The sequence below is a fragment of the Alexandromys fortis genome, unplaced genomic scaffold (genome assembly GCF_014885135.2).
Source record: "Alexandromys fortis isolate MF-2015 unplaced genomic scaffold, M_Fortis_MF-2015_v1.1 scaffold_82, whole genome shotgun sequence".
Classification (NCBI taxonomy): domain Eukaryota; kingdom Metazoa; phylum Chordata; class Mammalia; order Rodentia; family Cricetidae; genus Alexandromys; species Alexandromys fortis.
In genome coordinates this window covers 1,998,133-2,022,561 of record NW_026067963.1, presented here as the reverse complement: position 1 = coordinate 2,022,561, position 24,429 = coordinate 1,998,133, and the positions used below count along the sequence as shown (strand labels likewise).

The following is a 24,429-nucleotide window of genomic DNA, read 5'->3' as shown; positions in this document are numbered from 1 at the left end:
ATTATATCTAAGAATGTTTCCATTGTACGAATCTTATTTTATAATAGAATTTAGTTCTATTTATTTGCCCCACCCTCAGGTGCCATCAGATTATAAAATGCACCTTCCAACATCTGTTCACTCTGTAAGCATAAAGTGTTTTCCCCTAAATGCCATGGCAGTCTTAACCAGGTTCACACTCCACCTGTACCGTGTGTGTTGTTTGAGCTGATTGCTAATTGACTCCTTTACCTAGTAACAGAGTAAGACCCGCAGAACACTGGTGTCTTTGGTAACACTCCTCACAGAACCGGCACCAAACAAGTGTCTTAGAAGAATCTTTCTATGCCAGGTATAATAGGGCAGAATCTGTCTTTCCCACCACAAGTAGAAACTCCATTTGCTCCCTATAAACATGCTGGAAGCTAAGGTTCACAGTCTTTCTGTGAGGTGAGAGTATCCCAGAGCCATTGCTCCCAGGTTTGTTAGAATTAACTCTAGTACCCCTTGTACCTTTGAAAGCATTGCTGGCTCACCATTTCAGTGATAATGACCATGCTGTGTGGAATATATGCCGACCAATGCATGTGCATACTATGTGGAATACGTGCCAACCAGTCCATGTGCATACCGTGTGGGATATATGCCAACCAATGCATGTGCATACCGTGTGGATAAAGCCGGAGATGCTGTGAAGCATCCTACAATGGACAGAAAGACCCCTGCAGCACAGTATTCGACCCAGAGGGTCACTAGTACCAACTTGGGTAAAACAGCCTGGATTGCATCAGCTCTGTGGAGTGGAGAGAAGGAAGCCAGCATGTCCATTCTAATGGCAAGCTACTGGGAAGTCATTAGGCTTCTCCCAGGGCAAGAGTACATCGTTAGCTCATCCACATGCTGATACTCTTGTGTGATAAATACCAACCCCCTAGTTTGTTTTTGTTTTTGAAACAAGATCTTGACGTGTAGCCCAGGCTTGCCTCAAACTTCCAATCTTCTGGCCTCAGCCTCTTACATGCTGAGGATAATAGGCATCTGCAACCATGCCATGTACTTCTGTTTTTCTCTTCTTTCTTATCTCTTGGAGACAGGGTCTCATAAAGCCCTTGTTGGACTAAAAACAACTGTGTATGGAGCCAGGACTGGCCTTGACCCTCTAGAGCAGGGTTCTCAACCTGCAAAACAGTTCCTCATGCTGTGGTGACCCCTGCACATAAAGTTATTTCATTGCTACCTCATATCTGTGATTTTGCTACTGTTATGAATAATAATATTTTTGGAGATAGAGGTTTGCCAAAGGGTGAGAATCACTACTCTGAATCCGTCTCTACTTTCTGATGCTGGGATTACCATGCTCAGCTAATTTCCATGGTCCTGACTAAAATGGTTCGAAGAACATATTTTGAGTACCTTTTAAAAAGCATGATAAAAAAAGAAGTGCGCCGTGTCCCATGAGCAGAAGTTAGGCGGAGGGCAGGAGAGCAGGGTGTTACTTATCTGTGACAGTAAAATTGAAACGTAACACCGTTATTTAGCAGCCGCTGCCTGCATCTCTCTAACCTGACACTTCAGTAGTCAGCTAGGGACCGGTGAGAAGCTAGTTGGGAACAGTTAGTTCAAGTTAATTATAGGCTGCTAGAGTTTATACGTCCCTTGAAGCACGTCCAGATAGGAAGGTTTCAGGACCACGCAAGCGCCCTGTTTACAAATCGCCCTCTTCAAGTTTATCGTTTAAACATAGCTGGGCTCATTTGTTTCCTGTCTTTCAGCAGCACAGATGTCCTGACCTCTCCGACTTCCAGCAAAAAATGGCTAGCATTCTAAGCTACAACGAAAAGCTGCTGAAGGAGAAAGAAGTTCTAAGCGAGGAATTAAACAGCTGCACTGATAAGGTAGTAAGAACAATAGGTGTTCTCGGCATTGTGGAGTGCGCACGCACCGCCGTGAGCTCTATGGGCTGTGACCGCTGGGCTTCCTGTGTTAGTCCACAGTTATAGATGGAGTTCTGTGACCCTAGGCCTAGTGGAGTCGAGATCGTGGTGTTGTCTCACTTAATATATTGTGATGCCATTTGGCATATAATATATAAAGCACTGTGCTACATAATAGAAATACGGCTTTGCTCCTCTGAGATTTAATTCATAGACAAACACTGTTTTTTTTTTCTATATTTCACCAGCGATATGAAGATGTGGCTTTCCTTGCTCTGCCTGCCTCACAGGCTTTCTTTATTTTCCTGTTACAATACACTCTTGAGATTTCCAATTGCCTTCCGCCCACTTCCTGCCCCAAAATAGGAGACGCTGGGGGGGGGGGGCAGAAAAAAAAACCGGAAACTCCAACAAGGAAGAGAAGCCTGACATTAAGTTGGACAGAACCAGGAAAACCCCTGGGTCTGCTCCTCAAGGCAGATAGGCTGGTCCTTGATGGTTGTGGTGGACGCCCCCCATCCCCCACCCCATTCCCTACCCAACAACCCCTGCCTACCCTGTTCCTCCAGGCAGAGAGGCTGGCTCTTGATGGTAGCTGTAGGAACTGGGACCTGGGTCTGGATTTGCTTACAAAAATGCTCTCCTGCCCCTTTCTTCCCTTCCTGAAACAGCTGGCAAAGTCAAGCTTTTTGGAGCACAGAATCGCTACAATGAAGCAGGAACAAAAGTCCTGGGAGCAGCAGAGTGAGACCTTGAAGTCACAGCTGGTGACCTCCCAGGAAAAGGTGTGTAGACAGTTCTCGCTGCATCTTCGTGATCAGTATTGTCTGGTAGTTCTATTATAGTCACCTTCCACAGAAAGGCCCAGAATGTTCCAGATGACACTGGCCCAAGTGGCCTGAGAATGATCCCTTGGGACCTCACCTGCGACTGCTTTACATTGTGATAAAATAATTTAAACAGTGTGTCCCTCAAAGCCCATGGACTGAAAACTTGCTTGCTAGGAAGGTTTAAGGGGAGGACTAGAAGAGACCAACTACTTGGTAACTTAGGGCAGGACTTCTAAAACAACTCCGTGTCCCCTTACACTGAAAGTCCTAGACTGCTACCTGCCTTTTACAAATTTATATTGAATTGAAATGAAATACATTTGAGATACTAGAGTAAAGCAGAATTCTCCAAGTAGAAATGATTATTTCCAACCAAAAGGTCCTCTACAATCCATCACCTCAGACTCAAATGTAATTTCTCAAGACTCACCGCAAGCTTGCTTGGCAACGGCAGCTGGCATCCTCAGTTCTGGCCCCAGACCCTGGCAGTTGATTAGATAACAAATCAGCAGTATCTGCTTTGTCTTTTTCATAAGTGTAACTAAACATCCTGTACATATATGCAACATCTTGAGTTTCCACTGAATCACTGGACTGAGAACTTGGATGTAGCAAGGGGCCTTGGCCTATTCTCTTGTTTATTCTTCCTGGACATTCGAGAGGTGAGACCTTGAATGTCTGTGTCACCATAAACAATTGTTCTTACCATGCAGGTTCAGAATTTAGAAGATATTCTGCAGAATGTAAACCTTCAGATGTCCCAGATTAAATCAGACCTCCAGGTGACTCAGCAGGAGAAGGAGGCTTTGAAGCAAGAAGTGATGTCTTTACGCGCACAACTTCAGAACGCTTGTGACAAGGTCATTTCTTTTTTTTAAATTATGCTATAAATTATTTTAGTATATAATTTGATTGCTTTTCTATATATGTATGATAATGTTTTTAAACACATAGGTTTTTTTGTGTGTGTTTGTGTAGCCACTACCAGGAATAACTAGTGAAAATATTTGTGTCTGTACCCTTTGTCCCCTCCAGTTGATAACCCCAGGGACCCAGTTTTGTGTTCTCTGCCACCATAGGTCACGGGTGTTTGCTTCTGAACCTCATATAAATGGAATTATAGTGGTATAAAAGAGGGTATTTTTTTTTTAGACCAAAGAAGCTAAAAGACCATAGCTCAGTTGAGTTTATAATAGTAAAGCCAAATCATTTTCAAGAGCATGCATGGGAACCTGCAAAACCAGCCAAGAAAAACATTAAGAGAAATTAAGCTAGGAACACCCATCTCCGGGGGGTGGGGGCGTTAAAACTACAGAAAAGGAAATCTCTAACCTAAGACAATGGTGCTGACTTAGAAGGCAGGCGAGTCCCCACTGCCAAATGGTTTGCCTCTGTGGTAACAGAAGGTCTAGGAAAAGCTGTTTAAAAATAGCCTTCCTGGTGTTGTTCGAAACACACCTCATTTGAAATATCACGGAGTTCCTAATGTGCACACACATCATTAGAACATTCCAAAGGCTCGTAGATGTTAAGATTTTGTTGTATAATAAAAATAGGCCCCAGTTCAGTTATTTTTTTTTCTCTTGGTTGATCGTACTTTAAAAAAAAAAGATTAAGTAGTTTTCAATTTTTAAAATTCCTAGTAGCTGACCTTTAAACTTGGTTTGCTTTTTCATGTTAGACTTAAAATGTGGAAAGTATTTCTAGCTGTGTGACCTTTTTTAACTTTTCTGAACCTACTTTTAGGATTTAAAAAGTCACCTGGATGACTTAAAGCTTATTTCTGAATTCAGGCCTCAATCGCTAGGACAATATGTACTCTTGGAGCCTGTGCGAAAGCGGGGTGCCATTAGCCTGTGGAAGCTCCCAGGGTACAGTGCCTCTGGAGGCCCTGTCCTCTGTTATCTAACGGTCGTTGTCTGGGTGCAAAGAGGGCTTCCCAAGAAGGAGGCCACTTCAGAACCACTGACTTATAGACACATGAGTCCTTTGTAGACCGGGTCAGAATCCTTCCCTCACTTTTTCTATTTAGGTTGACTGAACTGTTTTGCCAGTGACCACATTGAACCTTTATTAAAAAAAATAAATAAAAGTCCAAGAGTATCATTTTCTTCATATCTGTATGTATATACACATAAGCTGAGAAAGTATTCACTAAGGATTGTCATTAGGTAAACAGGAACGCTGTCTTAAGACAGAAGTGACTGTCCGTTTGCTTGTAAGTTTTTAACGCGTTGTAAGTTTTTAACGCTGCAATTCTCTCTTAAGGACTGGGTCTCAGAAACAGCCACCCATGGCCAGCAGCAAAGGCTATCCTGGGACAAGCTGGATCATCTGATGAATGAGGAACCGCAGCTGCTTTGTCAAGAGAGCAAGAGACTCCAGACAGCGGTGCAGAACACCAAAGCAGACCTCACACACTCCCGGGAGAAGGTAACTCAAAAGCCGCACATTGTTGAAAGTGACTGGCTAGATATGAAAGCGAACTGCTTGATGGGGCCCAAACAGTTCTTAGGTATAGATTCAGTATCCAGTATCCTGTGGAGCCAGACTTCTTTTAAGGATGAATAATTTTTCATTTAAGTTTATCTTTATATATTTAAACTATTTTCATTTTATAATAGGCAGTTCTATACTAAAATAAAACTGTGACTTTAAAACCTCATATTTAAAGTACAGACTCATGGAAATTATGACATCTGTATATACCTCGTTCAAACTGGTTAGCTGCCCAGACCAATAATAACAAAATGGCAAAATCAAACTCAGACCTTATGGATCTAGCTAACCCTTTATAAGGGAAAACATGGCGCCCCTTCTTAGAGACTGAGCATTTCAAGGTCAGAACAGCGTTTTAAAGGTTTTGGTAACCACCCAGCTGACACTTGTTCACTGTGCTTGCGTTAACCACTTAACCTTCATCAGCGCCTCTGCTGTGAAATTCCCTCAAGAATCGTGAATTTTCCTTTCCAGTACCTATTAATGTGCGGAAATTCTGCTGTTCCTGAAGCTACAGCAGGAATAGGACAGCCACAGTCCCCATGCTCCTGGAACTTAGCAGATGCAGGGACATGGGTCCAGCAGAAGCAGTCTCAAACAGTCAACAGCACACACACACACACCTCAGCCTCCCCTAAAGTTCTGCCCACGACAGAGCTAAGGAACCCAGGACTGCTGCCCCCATTGCTCAACCGTTCCAGCATGCTCACGCTTGGCTCCCAGAGACTTGGCTGACCCAGAAGTCTCCTCTCATCTGTCTTGCCCTTACCATGTTGAGTTTGTAAGCTCAACCAGATTTATCTAGAAAGGATATTTAGAAATAATTAAAAAGGAAGGAAGGAAAAGTAGGCTTTAAGAATGAAAGAGCCTTGTCTTGCTATGTTACCCAGGCTGATTTGAACATTTGATCCCCTACTCAGTCTCCTTGGTAACTAGAACCACAGCCCTCTATCACCTTGCTCAGCTGAAAAAGTGTTTTTAATACCATGGACCTCAAGTAGTAAATAAAAGCATTTCTCATCTCCTGTTTGTTTTCCTGACTGTGTGGTTATATAAGCATTTCTTTCTTTTACATTTCTTCTTACTAGGTTCGCCAACTGGAATCCAACCTTCTTCCCAGCAAACCTCAGAAACAACTCCACCAGTCATGTACTGTGAAACCCATAGAACAAGAAAAATTGACATTAAAGAGAGAGTGTGAACAGTCTCAGAAAGAACAATCGCCTACTAGTAAGAAGGTGGGTTTTTTCAAGTGTAACCATGTACCTATGTTCTGACAAGTGTGGTCCCAGTGTCTGCTTCTTGCCACGAGTGTCATGCTTTGAACCTTCCTCACATCCTTTGATAGCGCTGTAATCTTGTCAAAACAGTATCATCTTTTTTTTTGAGTAAAAGCCTAATCTAAGACCAAGCTTTCATAATTAATAGTAAGTCTCCATGTTATTATTTGTGCGCTGGCAGCCAAAACAAAATTCTGACTACATTTGGCACCCAACATGGGGTTGTGTAGCATCCCATGTGAAAGAATTTTTCACTGATATATTTAACAGGCTGGGAATTATTATAGGTGGGCACTGTGAAGGTAGATTTTTCCCTATTCTGTTTTTGTAAAGGAATAGTAAAAAAAAAAAAAAAAAAAAGCAGTCTTTTAAATCAATCACTATAATAGATCATACTTTAAGTAATAAAGAAGGCAAGACAATTCCAGCCTGTAAAGAGCCCATTGGTTGAATCACCTTATTTATGGCTCTCAAATCTATTAACATTCTCCATTTTCCAGATTACAAATTTAGGAGAATTCCAAGGACTGGTTGATTCTTCAATATGTTGAGCCTTTAGCTGCTCCTAAATGTTCAAGTGTTCAGCTGTTCTAGAGCCTGTAATTTTTCTGATGTCAAAGGCCATTGTTTCACCCCACACGGGTTTGTCGGTTAATCATTTTAAAGGTAGGGCTGTTGATACCTTTGAAAGACCAACAGCTGTTTTTGCCTGCTTATGTACAACCTGAATGGTCTGTGACCATTCTTGCTAATACCTTGCAATATTTTTCTCAGAAGGTTTCTTTATTTTATGGTTTGTTTCTGAGGTTCAAGGAATGTTAATCTGTGTTTTCCATTGCTGCAACAAATCACACCCCCATAAATGCTTTGCTTTGTTGGCCACATATAGATTTGATTTTCCTGTCTGTCCTTCTGGTCCTGTTCATTCAACTCATCTTGCACTTTATTTTACCTAAAAGTAAAGTTCCAGTCCCTAGAAGTTGAATATTTGCCTCCTGAAGAGGTCAATCTGGATGCCAAGATTTTGATGAAATTGTGCACCTAGATTCATCCCAAGTTCCTCTCTCTGCCTGGAAGTCCCGCCTATTCTCTCCTGCCTGGCTATTGGCCATTCGGTTCTTTATTAAACCAATCACAGTGACATATCTTCACACAGTGTTAAACAAATATTCTACAACAGTGAGGCATGGGGAGTGCTAATGTGATTTTACAAAGCTTCTCTGAGGGAATTAAGAAGCTGGAAAATTCCTTATCTCCCAGTTAATGTCTGATAAATGTTTGAAAACAAATGTGCATCTAAACTAGAAAGAATTTACTTAGAAAGACACAAGGAATAGGTTTTTATTTTTATTTTCCACTCTTAATTAAGAAATTAAATGGGTAAGAGCAAAGATAATATTTCTGAAAAAGATTGTTTATAAAGCCTTGAAGAGAAACAAATAGTAGTGATAGACAATGTAAGATTGTGTGTGTAGAAAGCTGGGGTCACGCTGACTCAAGGGGAGGGGAAGAGCTGTATATATTCTCAGGTGTTTTTCCAACTAAGAATACACTTAGAACTGATTGCACACATGCACTTGTGGACATGGCTACTGTGTTTTGGGGTAATGTGTGTTTCTTGCAGTGGGCGGCAGAGAAGTTTGAAGCCAGCTGCCTCAGAAAAATCTGGTCTTTGTGAGATCTGACGATTAAATCCAGATTGCTTAAAGGTCAGCTGTGCACCGAATTGTTGTTTGCTGGTTTTCCTTGCTGAATTATCTTGGCTTTCTTCCAAGATTAGAGATTTCTTAACACAAATTTATCAAAATAAAAGACAGCAACGCATATGTTTTTGTCTTTTTTTAAAAGCGTTTTATTTTTTTGTTTGTTTGTTTTTGTTTCTGTAATAGGTCAGTCAGATGAGTTCTCTTGAGCGAGAATTAGAAACAATCCACTTGGAAAATGAGGGTCTGAAGAAGAAGCAGGTGAGACTGGACGAGAAGCTAATGGAGGTGAGTTGAGTAAATGACCGCAACTGTGGAGAAGCCTGAGGGCCATTTGCACGAGGAGGGACTCGACGTGGCATGGAATTCCTGTCATAAAAGTCTAATTGCCAGACTTAATTCTTGGGTCTCTCTTCTCAAAATGAAGAGACATGTTTGCTTCATTACAGTCACAGGTATCTGTACTGCTTTGCAGAATAAAGGATGACCTCAAATATACAGCCATATGCAATATACAAATATACATCAATAGCCCCAGTATACATCAATAAATGTGGACCACAGGGACCCTGCCTGACACTGTCTGAGGGGCCCCAGCTCTCTTGTCGTTGGTGTCTATGCGACAGTTTCCTGACATAGTCTATCTTGCAGTGTTTTATGACATAATCTCCCTCTCCCCACCTGTTCAGATGTATGTGGAGATCCGAGGACTTCGGTATTTAGGTTTCTTTTCGGTTACCGCCGTCTCGGCAGAGAACCCAGTGGTAGAGCACTTGCCTTGCATCGCTGGGTTGGATTCCCAGGGTCCATGGCTTCTGGCTACACCCGTAACCCAGCTCTGCCTTGTGAAAGACCCACCTGACAAACGTGAAGCTGATTTAGAAAACTCACGCTTGTGTGTCTGCTGGGCCCAGGAACCACAGCTCGCTTTCATGCGCTATTTTAGAGGACTTCATTGAGCTGCTTTGCTGTAGATGAAAAATTAATCTCATGTGAGATGAATTAGAAAATCTGTATAAGGAAGTGTTCGTAGAATTTATCTTGCTGTGTTCTTAAAATACCGTGTGCACACATTTTGGTTTTTCAAGGCAGAATTGGTGGAAGGAAGAAAGATATTGCAGCATTTTTTATATTTATTTATTATTTTGGTTTTTTCAAGACAGAATTTATCTGTGCAGCCCCTGGCTGTCTTGAAAATCACTCTGTAGATCAGGTTACCCTCAAACTCTGACATCTGCCTGCCTCTGCCTCTCAAGTACTCAGTGCACCACCAGACCTGGCAAAGTATTTTCTTTATAAAGTTAGATATATGGCAAGGTGGCTTTAATGCTTAGCTTTCAAACAATGTGAAAGGTGGGAAAACATGTCACATTGACATCTAAATGGCCACTGAGGTGTCTTATAATTTTATGGTCTCTAGTTTATCCACTAGTTGTGGGCATTGGTGAAACCGTAAATAGTGAAATCTAAACTGTTTTCTGACAGCATATAATAAGTATATTAAGACTGAGTTCAGCCTGTGTGTTGATGTAGATATGCTTTTCTGGTGATGAAATAATTGTGGACTCTAATGAATCTGTCTGGAGCCGAGCTCCATGTTGTCTGGTGAGGAACTGAAAGGTGACGGGGTATGTGTACTTCTCCATGCTGGGCCCTTGCAGATGCTCCACCTGTAAGCTGGTTCTTCTCCTTGCCCTAGCCTGGGAAGCCCCCTTCTGCCGGGCCCCAGTTTCTATTATTAATTGTCATCAGCCATTTCCTGCCATTCTTTTTCCATAGTGGCAAATATTTGCTGGTAAGGAAAACAAGTGTTCCTGGCACCAGAACGGAATAAGGAAAAAGCCTGAATTTAAACACTGAGAACATTTTACACACTCTCCTAATGAAACTCTCATTAGGAAGCAAGACTGGGCTACTAACCCTATAGTTAGACGGACTGGATTTTTTTTTTTTCTGCTTTACTTTTCTGAGATGGGATCTAGCCCCGCAGCTCAGGCTGGCCTTGAACTTACAGTCCCTCTGCCTGAGCTTCTCAATGCTGGTACTTGAGGCACACATCAGCACAGCTAGTTCCAGGTGGGATTTTTTTAACAGCTCTGTGGAGGTAACTCACAGGCTGCACAATTCTCATATTAAATTATACAGTTGCACTTGAGGTATGTTTTTACTTCTTAAACTTTGGGGACATGGATGTAACAACTTTGCAACTTCAGCCATTTTTGAGTTTCCAATCCAATGGCTTTAATTAAATGTGCTGTTTCTAAAGCCTTTCATTGCTGCCAACTCTAACTCTTCAGCACTAACTGTTCCTCCCACTAGCCTGTTGGGTGGGATTGCAGTACGGTTGTATGGGGGTGGTGGACAGTGGCTTTCAGGCTGCCTTTTGTCTCCTCTTGAGGGATCCATGTATCCCTTCCTCGCTGGCAATGTTCCCTCTGGGCAGGGTTGAGGGGTGACGAGCAGACATGGAGGTGTTCCTGTAACAGTCCTTGGGGCCAGGGACTTGGAGAAAGGCTTTCTAGATGGTTCTTATCTGATACACTTACTTCATCGGGAGAAGTTTCCCTCATCTCTGCAGACTAGTTTTAAGGATCCAGTGTAATTAAAGATTACAAATTACTAGACTGGCAAATGGAAGGATTTTGACCTGAAACTGACTCCCGTTCCTGGACTTCTTCAGCAACACTGTAGTTGAATATTCAGTAAGCACTTTATTTTGAGCATTCAAAGAAAGCTTCAGAGACTACCTTTGCTGGCCTTTGTCTGCCATATCACTTGGCAGACTTGAACAAAACAGATGCTTTCCTTCTGCGTGCCCATGGGACAAGGGACTTAACCAGAGATCCTGTGCTTCCTGGATCTGGGGATGGGTAAAGCTGGCAGGTTCACAACCAACCAGATGCCAGCAGGTGAGGGTGCAGCTGCAGAGTTCCGGGTGTAAGGTCCTTTACTGTAAAACTGACATACAGCAAAAGGCGACATTGGTTGTACGCTCTTATTTGTGTGCACAATCTGCCCGTTCTTTCTTTTGGTGACTTGCACTTTTCTTCTTCTTCCTGTAACCCTGGTAATTTTCTTTTCTTTTTCTTTCGTCTGTGGCTAACCTCTACCTAGAACTCAGTGGTTGGAAGTAGCAGAGAAGGGTGCAGTTCTATGCCCGAGCTAGTGTGCGAAGGTAGAGCATTCTCTTCCGGTGAACCATCACAGCATGGGACCATCTCGACATTGTGTCCACCCTCATCTCTGTTGATTATGACCATTGATATGTACTTGGGCAAGAGCCAGTATCCGTTTTTCATTTTACTTTAATTGGAATATTGCTTAAGGATTTTCTTTTTCTATTTACTTAAGGATTTTCCTCAATACTTAAAGCGTTATGAAGAAAACTGTCCCGCTGACAAAAAACTCGTGGGATCACAGTCCCTCATAGCCTTTATTCGTAAATCGTGTTCTATTTTCACGTCTACAACTAACTATAATATTTCAAAGTGGCTAATGACCCAACTCAGAGATTTAGAGTTAAGCAAATGGATATTGGCTCTGAAACCTCACAACATTTCATTATGGTTGAGTGTGGAAGGTCCTTTCCCTTCCCACAAGCCCGGTGCTCCCTCCCCAGGTTACTTTCTGCTCATGCGTGTTGCATGCCTCCCATTGGGCCCTGTGCCTGCCGAATGTGTGATGGCTGGAAGTAGCATGTTCCATTGGCCAAAATGCGTCCTTTCCGACTTCTTCAACTTGATTGGCATGTTGATACACTGTTTCCTTGTTGTTTCCAACAAATACTTTGAGTCTGGTTCTGGGGTGTTCTGGGTTATGACCTTCTGTCCCACGCTTGCCTGTCCTGTTGCTATTGAAGGGCCTAACCATAACAACACGTAGATAAAACTGAGAGCCTGAAATTTAGGTATGATCTTCTTTTTGAAGTGTTGATTTGGGGTCAGAAGATAGGTAGCCAGTAACTAGTCACCTTTAAGAAACTTCATGGTAAGGGAAATAGGGAAAGCTTAAAACCACGCCACCCTCTCCATCTTCCCTGCTCCCATCTCACTTTGAACAGAAGGAAAAAGGCAGTTCTAGAATGTTCTAGAATCAAAAACTTAGATGTAATTTAAATGTGCTATGTATATCAAGTACCTCATGCCCTTATGGTCACTTGGGAGTGATGGATGTCTATTCTTTCAAGTTTAAAAAATTGCGTAAAAAGCCTGGTCACATAGTGTATTATCTCCAAAAGGCAGCGAAAGGGCTCTACCCACGCACTTCCCCTGGGCTTTGTCCTGTTTCTAAGTGATCAGGCACTAGGGGGCCATGAAGGGGCTCTGGACTCTGCTCCCTGCTTGGCACCTTCCTTGGCAGAAGGCCCTGCACTGACCAAGCTTTGTCCTTGCCCTTCAGATGCAGCCCCTGAAGTCCACTGTGACGCTTAGCCCACCCTCTCACTGGGATCTGCAGCTGCTCCAGCAGCAAGCCTGTCCGATGGTGCCCAGGGAGCAGTTTCTGCAGCTTCAACAGCAGCTGCTGCAGGCGGAAAGGAGAAGCCAGCACCTGCAGGAGGAGCTTGACAATAGGACCTTGGAAACCAACACACCGCAGGTACAGAGTGCTTCTTCTCCACGGAGAAACCAAATCAGCCGCTTCGCTTTACCTTCGTTAGAAAAACCAGTGCGGTGGTGGGGATGCGGAGCTACATCTCCCCTTGCTCTTCCGCCTTCCCTGAGCTGCACTCACAGAACCACAGCCGGGCATTCGCTTTGGTTTGACAGTTTCCTTTCAGGCTCTCTGCTTGTGACTCCTTTGCACATTGGTACATGACAAAGGATCAAGGGTACTTGTACATAGTACACACTTGTCCTAACATTCTTGCCTGATGCCCTAAAATGTCACAAACTCAGTCCTCGGGTAGGAATCTCTGCTGACAGACATCCTCAGTCTCTTCCTGTGCGGTGTGGCCTGCCAAGGTCTGTGGGACTCACAAGTAGGGACTTTTTATAGAATGTGCAGTTGTCAGTGTCTGCTCTTAGTTAGCCAGTTCATATCACTCAACATTTGAAAGAATCAAGTGTGAAAAACTACTTAAGCTCCAAATAGTTGCTTCTCTTTAGGGCTTTTATACATAATCTTCATTTTTCAGAAATTCCTTTTTTTTATTCTTACCCATTTAATAGAGTCGTAATTAAGGGTGAGGGAAAAAAAACCTCATCTTTATATATGTAAGTCGATTATTTCTAGTTTAGAAATACCTATGTCCCAGTTAGTGTTTGATAAGGAATTTTCCAGTTTCTTGGTTGCCCCAGGGGAGCAAGTCACATTAGAACTCCCCGGGGGCCCCTCACTGTGTGCTGTGCTGTGCTTTGATGTGATGTGATGTGATGTGCACTCCACTTCTGTCACTCATTCTTCTTCTTTTTTAAATATTTATTTATTTATTATGTATACAATATTCTGTCTGTGTATATGCCTGCAGGACAGAAGAGGGCACCAGACCCCCATTACAGATGGTTGTGGACCACCATGTGGTTGCTGGGAATTGAACTCAGGACCTTTGGAAGAGGAGGCAATGCTCTCAACCTCTGAGCCATCTCTCCAGCCCCTCACTCATTCTTCTTAAAAAAACCTTCAAAAAGTCTTTTTATTAATGTGCCGGGAGCTTTCTCTATACCATTTCCCCTCCGATGTTAGAGTCAGCTTCATAAATTAAGTCTGCTGGGCTGTGCTGTGCTGTTAAAGAGACGTTCCAGCTCTCCACAGAACGCTTCAGCTTCTCAGCATTAAAGTGAAATTTTAGAGCAGAAACTTCTGTGGTTGAGTGTGGAAGCAAAGTCACAGTGTCTCATCGTGTAGCTGAAATCTGAAACCCTGGCCTCTGCTTTTGAAAAGACCTTCTAGTTATTTGGCAAAGATGTGCTCTTGCCTTCCCATACACCCTGGTTTTAAAGTCTGCTTTTCCTAATCTGCCCATCAGTCTTAGAGAATTAAAAATAAAAATGTCTTGTACCAATAGCTCCAGTATTAGACAGAAGCTATTAAGGGAAAAAAAAAAAAAAGGTAATCCTTCAGCCAGAGGAAAGAGTGGACTATTTATTACTCGAAGTGAAATGGCCGCCGGGCTGCTCCTTCTCTAGTTGCCGAGCTGACTCTAATTTTAAGAACCCTCCACATTGCACAGATCTGGGCAGTGCCTGTGGATGGTGGTGAGGGTTTCCATCTGTCCTTGTGTTGATTTGCTTACACGCGTACTGTGAGTGTGTGTGCTTCTGAGGATGCGTTTGCATTGTAAGCTTGTGAACTTAAACTCCCCTAAATATAAGCCCTACTCGTACCCCAGGGTGAAGTGTACCCCTTGCCTTCTTTCTCTAGGCCTTGCTACCGGAGCAGCGAGCAGTGCATGCAGATTCCTACAGGAGGATTGGGCACCTCTGAAAACTGGGCTGCTATTGATGCCATTTGTTACCATGACAGAGCCTCAAATGCACACACACGCACACACACACCCCACACAGACATGAGCTGGGGCATGTTGGAACCAAGGGCTCTTTTGAATTATTCTGCTGTTATTCCCACTGTTACAAGCTCACAGTACTGTCTCCTATTTATGTAGATCTGGGAGACTCTGTGAGTCAGTCACAAGCTTCAGCTGGTTACAAACTGGTTGATTTAAGATTCTTAGGAAGGATATAGTCAATATATTTTCTCATTCCATATGTTGTAATTTTTTTAAAAGAAGGTACTACTTTTATATATGGAATTTGAAGAAAATCAGGGTTATTTATACTGTTTTGTATAAGATGTATCATACTTTTTGACAGAAAAAGATTTTTTTGATGCAACAATAAAGTAAAATTTAAATATATGACTGTCTTCTTTGTTTTTCTTCTGCCTTCTCCTTTGCAATACTCAGTGTTCTTTGACTTATCTGATACTGTGGTTTTCTATTTTGCTTTTTTGAAACAAGCATTATTCATTACGCATAAATATTAAAAGGCCAATATAAATTTTTCTAAAAGCCAGACACCCAAGGCTCTATTTATTGAAATTTACTATTAAGCTTTGAATTTGTCTTCAAATTGACTATGTGATTTAGTGCTATTATTTAAATCCAAGCAAATAATGGGTTTCAACTCATGTTTGAGCATCCCACATTCTTTTCAAACTATGCCTTTTAAGAAACTGTTAGCTGTCACCCAACTGCTAACACCTGAATCACAATAATAATAATTAGTAATAATAATCTGAAGGATCTGAAGTATCTTCTGAAATATGAAATTTCTGGTGTGGACATTTTTGTAAGGTGAGAGTATGGGCAGTCTCCTCTCGCGCGCGATCTCTTTGCTTCCTAAACTCGGGTTCTCCTTATCCCATCCTTGTTGCATGAGAAGGAGAGGAAAGGCCTGTCCTGTGGTTTTATCTGGGTTGGATGTCTGTGAGATTTTTCACTTTGACTCTGCATTGATGATAAATGCATCCTCCAGTGAGATGTTTGCTTCCCAGCAACAAGTCATTGGGATGAGGAGGGGAACTGTCAGGAAGAATCTAATTACTATGAAGAAAAAGCTAACCTTGGACGGTCACCAGTCATGCCAAAGGGAAAATGAGAGGCATGTGTTGCAGGCTGACTGGAAACATGGGGCAACCAGAAACAAACCCAGTGTTTGCCATGCTCAGGGGCCCACAGTATTGCAGAGACCCACGGCACAGTGGGAGGTCGGCCACTGTGGTTTGGTTTGCCTTGTATACTCGCTGTATTAAGAGTACACATGGATATCCATTATGGGTTTTAGGGAACGGTAGTACGACAGGTAAGAGTCTTTGCTTTTTCTCTGACTCCTCTGTGACAGGACTCTTTTTTTTCTAGCATGGTCAACCCATACAGTGCCCAGAATCCCCATTTCACTAGAAATCTGTCCTGGTTACGAACATAAAAGCATCGGCTGTGGTTTCTCTAGATCCCTATGGGGAGAGGAACTCCCTCAAGTTAGGGGTGACTTTCAAATGATGATCCACTTTTTCTCCCTCTTCTCCGTAGGGAAGCCAGGAGCACCTTGTCAATCTCATGGAGGAACGAATGATAGAAGTGGAGCAGAAGCTGAAGCTGGTCAAAAGGCTTCTTCAGGAGAAAGTGAATCAGCTCAAAGAACAGGTCAGCCCTCTTGTCACCTCTGCCTGTCTTACAGTCCAGTTTTTTGGGGTGTGTAGGGGGTGTGTGTGTGTCTGTGCATGAGTGTGTATGTGTGCATCTGTGACTGTGTGGGCGTGCATATATGTGTGTGTATGCATGTATGCGTGTGTGTGTGTGTATTTATGCATGTGTGCGCACCTGTGTGTGAGCGTGTGTGTGCATGTGCGCCAGAGACCAACCTCAAGTGTTAATTCTTTGGGAGCTTTTCCATCTTGTTTCTGAGAGGACCTGGGTCTCTCTGATTAGGCTAGGCCTGTGTTGTCCTCAGCACAGGGGTTACCACTGTGCACACTCACTGTGCCCAGCTTTTTTTGTGGGTGCTAGGGATCAAAGTCAGGTCCCCATGCTTTCTCTACCAGCTGAGTTGTCTCTTCAGTCCCAACATTCCAGACCTAACTCCAGATTTTGTATCCTCCTTTTTTGTTGGCCTTGAACGCACAGAGATCCATCTGCCTCTGCCTCCCAAGTGCTAGAATTAAAGGCTTGTATCCTTCTATTGCTGTTAAGTTGTGTTGTTAATGAAAGTTGATTCTGCTGGAAATGTCTAGAGAGCTTAGGCATCACTTTCTTTTAAGCCTCAAAATATGAAATCTGCATTCTACATTTTTTTTTTACTAAAACTCTTTTGAGGCTTGTTTGTCCACAATTTTTTTTAAACGTATATTTGTGTACGGTGGCTCATATCCAAAGTGCACCTAACAAAGTTCAGTGGCTCAAACCAGATACTTACAGTTTTCTCCAAGATATGAAATACACATCTCTAAATAAATAGAAAGTGATCCATTCACTTTTAAAAATGGGGTAATAATGGAACACTGGCTTTCCTGTTCCCAAAAGCTTGTGGCAACCTCAAAAGGTACCTTAGGGCTGACAAAGTGGCTTGGAAGGTAAAGCTGTTAGCCACCATGCCCGGCACCCGAGCTCGATACCTGGAACGCACGTGGTAGAATGAGAGCTCCAGTTCCCAGAAGTTGCCCTCTGACTTCCCTCCTGTTAGCCCCGAGACCTGAGCGTAGCTAGCACAGATGGAATGAGATCCTTCTGGTTCTGTCCTAGCTCTGCAGGAACACGAAAGCCGATGCCATGGTAAAGGACTTGTACGTTGAAAATGCCCAGCTGTTGAAAGCTCTGGAAATGACCGAGCAGCGGCAGAAAACGGCAGAGAAGAAGAATTACCTCTTAGAGGAGAAGATCGCCAGCCTCAGTACCATCGTCAGGAACCTGGCGCCAGCGCCCCTGGCTTCTACGCCTCCTTTGAGGTCATAGCCTTACCAAAGGATGCACCTGCGTTTGTCTACTGTCCTGACATCATTGGAACACTTCAGTTCGTTCTCTGAACCCTCTGAAAACTTTCAGTGGCTTCTTGTCAAGCCTACCCGAAGTCTGCTCTGCTAGCAATGGAATCTGAGACTCCGAATGAATGCTTAGAGGAATTCCATAAATGACATATTTCACTATTTAAATTACCCAAGAGCATTAAACTTTTAAAGTATGCTCTGGAGAGCTACCAAGAATGAAAATAATTTTAAGTACTTAAAATGCCGGTTTTTAATGGGTTTTTAATTGCTATTAGCTGTATATACAATCCAGATTCCCTTTAAGTTTGAGATCTAGCTAGAGTGGTTATTATATTATTATAATCTTTATTTTTGGAAACATTTAAGTACTGTAATAATTATGCTTATACTAGTTTTGTTTCTTCGAATTAATTGGTGACTGCAGTTCTGCTTAAAGAAGGCTTGGCCAGTAGCTAGACACTGAGGTCAGAAAAGCCCCAGCTTTGTAAGATTCTGGCTTCTGGTGCCTGTTCTCACCGCTCCTGCTGTGTGATAGATTCAGAACCAACTTGCTCAGCTGCACTCTTTACTGAGGATAAAGTCTTACTTTATTTATTAGCCATTTCTCCTCCTCTTAAAGCTTTTCGTTTGGGACCTTGTGTTCTTAAAAATGGATAAAACTGCATTTTTTAAAACATTTGAACTATGGGAAGACCACCGAACAGCCCACTTTGGAGTAAAGCGCCACTCTTGGAAGAAGATTACCTGGAATGTGATGGGTGTGGTTTCCTCTCTCCCAAGCCTTGGAGTTCACGGAACTTTGAGTTTGCGTCAAGAGCTCAGGGAACAATTTCTAAGCTGTCTTCCTGAACTTCTTACTGCCCAGCCTCTCTAAGAATTGGCGTTGTATAAACCACGTGACCTTATTTGTACTGTATATCAACAGCCATAGAGTTCTTATTTCTGTATATCAGTGCACCTAATTACCTGGAAAGGCCTTGACTTCAGAGCTAATAACCTCTCCAAGTTATAGAAGAGTTTTTACTGTTTGTTTAATCCAGGTCAGGAGTCTCCTGCTTCTGGCCCCTTTGATACCTCACTTCTGAACATCTGAGTTTCATACTCTGGAGAACAGTGGCATGCCCTCTGAGGCAGAGGAGCAGTAATGGGACCTTGCATTTGTTCTCAAGGTCTAGGCTTAAAGAACAATAAACCTTTTTAAGTAGTACACACACACACACACACACAGTGGTTGGTGGAGGACTTACCAGGTGCAGGACACTACCAAAGCTCTTTTCAACCACCTTCGTGTCTCCAAGGGGAGAGAAATGAGAATTTCATGTTATTAGAGGTACAAGGGCAGGAACACAGGATAAGCCAAATAGGCTGAGAAGTCAGGTGATATGAGGCAATCTCAAGTCGTTTCCATTGCGTCTCTTTGGGATTCCTTGGGGCCCAACCACCTAGTCTACCAGCTCAGGGCCGCTCTCCAGGGCTCTGGCGTGGCACACACTGTCTGTGGTCCAGTAGTTCACACTGGTTTTGCACCGTTGCTACTATCAGGAAGTTCCGATTTTCCACAGGGAGAGAATCCTTCCCTGTTGTATTACATCTAAATATTTGGCATCTGGTATTATCGCTCCTCTACATCCTTCTTCTCAACTACTTGTATGGCCTTAGCTTTATTTAGTTAAAAAAACAAAAAACCTCACTTGCCTAGGCTAGGATCAGAGGCAAACTAGAACCTCGTGAAGTGACCTTCAGGTTCTCAAGGTCAATGCCCCTGAACAGAACAGCAAGCATATTTTTCCAACACTGGCTTGCCATGGGGTCATGTTTGTTGTGCTTTTTTATTTTTATATTATGAAAGTGTAGGTTAGTGTTTCTTATAAATTTGTATTTATGTGTACATAAGGTGATGTACAATGGCTGTAAATAGGGCATTTAGAATTATTTTACCCAACGTCAAAATGCTACTCCAGTAAAATGTTCATTTCTTGCTTTACCCCGCTTATGAAATGGGGGATAAATGTAAAAACACCCTACAGAGGCCTAAGTTTATATGTTTGTGCAGCAGTTTATTTTTGAGAAACCGTTTGGAGCGGGACTTTAGCTGGCCGCTTAGAATGGCTTCAAGGTTTAAAGGCGGCAGACGGAAAATACTAGAATTCCATGCAGTTGGACTCTCAGACTTTGCAGTTGCTCTCTCCGAAATCCCAAGTTATGTGTTTTATGGTCATTCGAATGTTTGTCTTTTTCAGAGTCCTGGATTTTAAACTGTATCTGAGGACAGTTCTCTAGTAGTGGTGGGACAATGCTGGACTTGCTCAGAAGATCTCTGTTGTCCTGCTTGCTGCCTTTTAAAGGCCTCCTCTTATCCTCCCCACCTGCCCAAAGGAGAAAGGATTTCTTTTATCTAAAGGCCTTTACTCTTAAAGTCAAATTTGTGAAGGAAGCGAAAGAAATAGGAGCTGTGGTTTAGAGTGAACCTCACTGTTTTCATTTGTTTCTCTAAAACTCTAATTCCAGCTAAGCCATGTTTAATGAGAATCCCTCCTTGAAGCTTCCATGTGCTCTTTGTGTATTTGGCCATCAGCATGCTTTTTCAAATAGATCATGAAATCATAGACTTTAAGGAAGGTATCTTACGAGTTTAGTGTTTTAGCAACATCAATATTCAGGGCAGGTATTATTTTGGGGAAACTTTTTTTAAAAAAAAAAAAAAGAAAAACACACATGGAAAAGTTTGTGGTTTCTCTTTTTACTTTCCTGGTAAAGGACAAGAAAACACGCTGCTGTGATCAGCATCTTTTAAAGGCATTCTGACTGTTCTCAAGTACAGTATTAAGTAAGTGTTGTTCTAAATGGATTAGTTGTTATTGAATAGCACTCCAGTGAGCCAGAAGCCAGGTCTAGGCCTAACAACCAAAGCACTCACACTGGGAAGTCAGAAGATCATGACTGGTCCTGTTTGAATATCTCTGTACTGTGAAGGCTTGGTTTCTGGTATTGAACAGCTAGTTAATAGCAAGTTAAAGTTGCCTTTTTGTTAGTTCGTTTGTTTGCTTACTTGCTTTTTAATTTTTTTAATGATACAAGGTAAGTTTATTCTCCCTGTGAGAACATTACCACAGCATGGTGTAAAGGAATATGAATTTTATGAAGGAAAGCAAGTTCATCTAGAGTCCGTCTCCAGAACTGTATTCAGATAAAGGTTAATGTGAATATGTTTATATCAGATTTGTAAATTTCTTCTTAGTCATTCTATCCCAGGAAGATTTTTAATGTGAACTTAAAATGTAAATAAATAATTTTGCAAATATGCCTCTGGATTTCCATGTCTTGGAGTTCAGTTGAGCCGTTACAGTAAGTGAAATCATCAAAATGCTGCAGGAAACACATTCTGCAAACACAAAATCAGTGCCCTACTCTGCACACTAAGTCAGAACCATCGTTTTTCAGAAGATTCCCCAGGTGACTTGGAGAAATGATTCAGTGCTTAAGAATGTTTACTACTCTTCAGAGGGCCTGGATTCAGTCCCCTGCATCAGACAGCTCACTCCAGCACCAGGAAGTCCAGTGCCCTCTTGTGGCCTCCAAGCTCACCTGCATGCATGTGGTACACATAAACTCATACGGGTACTCATACACATAAAGTAAGCAAAACCTTAAAAAGAAGGCCCCCCCAAGTGATTTGTTGTGAATTAGAGCCCAGAGACTCATTTCCTACCTGTCAAGGAAGTGATGACGTTCATACCAGTCAGCTTGTGGTGTTTGTGTTCTGTAGCAGTGGAGAGTTCACACACATCTTAACCAGAGGCAAGGCCCTGCTTGGCATCTGGGAGGCTTCAGGGATTGAGCTGTGCCACTTTGCCGACTTCATAGGTGAGTAATTCACACTTAACTGAGATGCTCATAACTGATGATACGAATGTCATTAGACACCCCAAAAGGTAAACCCAGAGTATATTGTTAATAATCAAACACTGCCCAGTCATGGGAGGCAGAGGCAGGTGGATCTCTGTGCATATGAGGCCAGCCTGGTCTATAGAGCGAGTTTCAGGGCTACACAGAGAAACCCTGTCTTCAAAACACAAACAACAATAACAAAAAAAAAAACAAACACTGAAATGTAGAGTGAAAATGTTGGCCAACCTAGACCTGTCTCATAGGCCCTGTTCTATTCATTGTCAAAACTCTTATATAAACTTCATACTGCTTTTATGAGGCAGAAACTATTTATCCATATTTAACATATGGGAAAATTAAAGCTTGCAAAATTAAGAATCAAGGCTACCCTGCCTGCAAATAGGTCTGTATTCATGGTTCAAGATCTGCTGTTAAAGTCCGACAATACTAGCCAGGCAGTGGTGGTACACACCTTTAATCCCTTGGGAAACAGCAGCAGGTGGACCTCTGTGAGTGCAAGGCCAGCCTAATATACAAAGCAGGTTCCAGGACACCCTGGGCTGAGAAACCCTGTAACAAAAAACAAACAAGTAGATGATAGATAGATAGATAGATAGATAGATAGATAGATAGATAGATAGATATAGATAGATAGATGATAGAGATCCTATGATACTTCTATCAGTTCCTACTCATAGTAGAACAATATTTAATCAGTGTTGATGCAATAGCTACCTTGTAATTGTACTTTAGGAACAACAGAAGACTGTCCTGAAGAGGAATATTCAGAATAGCAAAATATTCCAAATATTCTTCCCTAAGAAGAGCAAAGATTCCCAGTATATAGCAAACCCCACTGCCAGTCTCCACTTCACCACACCTCACCTGACCACACTGCCATCAGAGCGGGTATGACGACCACAGAGGAAGTGCTGGAGTTGTCCTACCCCACACACACTACTGCTGGGGCTGCCAGTAGAGCCAGAAGCCCTTACTAATGACAGAGTTGGCATCAGCTAGGCCTGAAGAAATCTCTGTTGCCCATTAGAAGCCACCATGCTGTTTCACCATACCTGCCTGAACTGCTAGAATGCCCCCAATCTCAAATATCCCCAGACTCAGTTGGTCTTCTAACTATACCATGGGACATACTGTGCTCAAAGTCATTACATCACAGTCAAGAAGCTACTGTAAGGCAGCACTATAGTTGCGTGACAATAACCTAAGGCTTTTCATGACATGTCTGCTCCGGGCAACACAAATCTACTTCAGAGAAGATGATGCACACTGAAGAAACTCCATATGAAATTTGTTTTCTTTCTGACAAAAGCTAGCCACATGGGCAAAGAAACTGCCTTTGCCGCAATTGCTGACAAATAGTGTCCAAACTGTACCAGCAGGATGTAAATAAAGTGATTGCCATACTTTGTCAAGACAAGGTGGGACAGTTCTTCAGTATTCCCTGCTTCACAGGAAAGTCTGTCAGATACGTTTGGTCTGAAGACCAGAGCTGGGTGCCCCAACATTGCAGAAGATTTTTGGATGACTGTTCAGGCAGCCTGATGTCCTGTCATTAGGTAACATTTTACTCTTCTGGGGTCTTTGGCAGAGTTGAAGACTAGATAGTCATAATCATAGCTTTCCTTAATTATGATAAAAGATAAATTAAATGAAAAACTTTAGACTCACAAAGGAAAGAGAGATAAGAGTATTTTCTTTAATTTTGCCAAATATAAATGCACTGGATATGGTAACTATAATTCTTACTTAATAACTGTTTTGTTACATATGGTTTTACTGTGTTAAGGTTAAAACTTTCCTTTTTAATTAGACAGAAAAGAGGGAATGCTGTGGAATAAGCCTCCTCTACACTGTAAATATGTATTGCTCTCCTTGTTAATAAAAGGCTGGTTGGCTGATAGCTGGGCAGGAAGAGACTGGAAAGACAGCCTGAGACAAGAGATAATAATAATGATGGAAGGAGAGCCAGAAGAGTCACCAAACAGATTCAGAGGGAGCAGGAGATGAACATGCCATGTAGTAGAGTGTAAATAAAGAATATGGGTTAACTTAAAATGTAAGAGCTAGCTAGTAATAAGCCTGGGCTATTGTCCAAGCATTTGTAATTAATATTAAGTCTCTAGGTGATTATTTGAGAGTGGTTGCAGGACAGGAAAACCCCGCCTACACAGAAATCTGAAAACAATCCAAATTTTCATCAGTCAACCCACAGATAAGCACCTCTGGCACATCCTCTAGGTGAACTATTATTTCAGTGAAAAAGCATGCGTTACTGTGCGTGGAACATGGATGAGTTCTGAGAGAATTTTCCTAAGACTAGAAAGTATGAAACAGTAAACACTCATTATTTTTTGTGGAAATTAGAGATCCAAACTCAGGCTCATTGGGCTCACAGGTGTCAGAGAGCTGGTTCCTCCAGGAGGCTCTGGAGGTGCCTGGCATTTGTCTCCTGACTGCTTCCTCAGGTGAGAACCTTTTGCTTCCCAGTTTCCTCTCCTAATCCTATTAGCTTGCCCCCCCCCCCCCTACAAATACTCTTGTGATGATCATGGAGGAACACCTCTTACTGGCTTGCTCCTCATTGCTTACTCAGTCTGCTTTCTTATACAACGCAAGCCCACCAGCCCAGGGACAGCACGTGGGGGTCCCCTTTTAACCACCATGGTCCATGGACCAACAGTCCACGCAGGCAAAGGAGGCAGAAGCGCGAGCAACACTTTGTACCTGCCTGTGAGTATGTCAGAAACAGCGTTCTGGGAGATCGGTCACTGTTTCCGCTCAATTTTATTCCAGAATGAGGGGAGATACAAAAGATGGG

General features: G+C 42.5%; 1 protein-coding gene across 6 annotated transcripts in view; it reads left to right on the top strand.

The window, feature by feature from the left end:
* Nin (ninein) overlaps window positions 1–21,003 on the top strand; it is a 101,386-nt gene extending 80,383 nt beyond the window's left edge. For 4 of the 6 annotated variants that reach the window (XM_050153652.1, XM_050153656.1, XM_050153651.1 and 1 more), the window contains 9 exons: window positions 1,752–1,874; window positions 2,585–2,698; window positions 3,457–3,603; window positions 5,012–5,176; window positions 6,331–6,480; window positions 8,412–8,513; window positions 12,624–12,821; window positions 16,252–16,365; window positions 17,461–21,003. In XM_050153652.1, the coding sequence (XP_050009609.1) occupies window positions 1,752–1,874; window positions 2,585–2,698; window positions 3,457–3,603; window positions 5,012–5,176; window positions 6,331–6,480; window positions 8,412–8,513; window positions 12,624–12,821; window positions 16,252–16,365; window positions 17,461–17,670 (1,323 nt within the window). In that variant the 3' untranslated portion in view covers window positions 17,671–21,003. Of the gene's footprint in view, window positions 1–1,751; window positions 1,875–2,584; window positions 2,699–3,456; window positions 3,604–5,011; window positions 5,177–6,330; window positions 6,481–8,411; window positions 8,514–12,623; window positions 12,822–14,585; window positions 15,079–16,251; window positions 16,366–17,460 lie in introns of those variants that run through there. The other 2 variants (XM_050153654.1, XM_050153655.1) reach the window with 2 other exon arrangements.
* The last annotated feature ends 3,426 nt before the right edge of the window (window positions 21,004–24,429 follow it).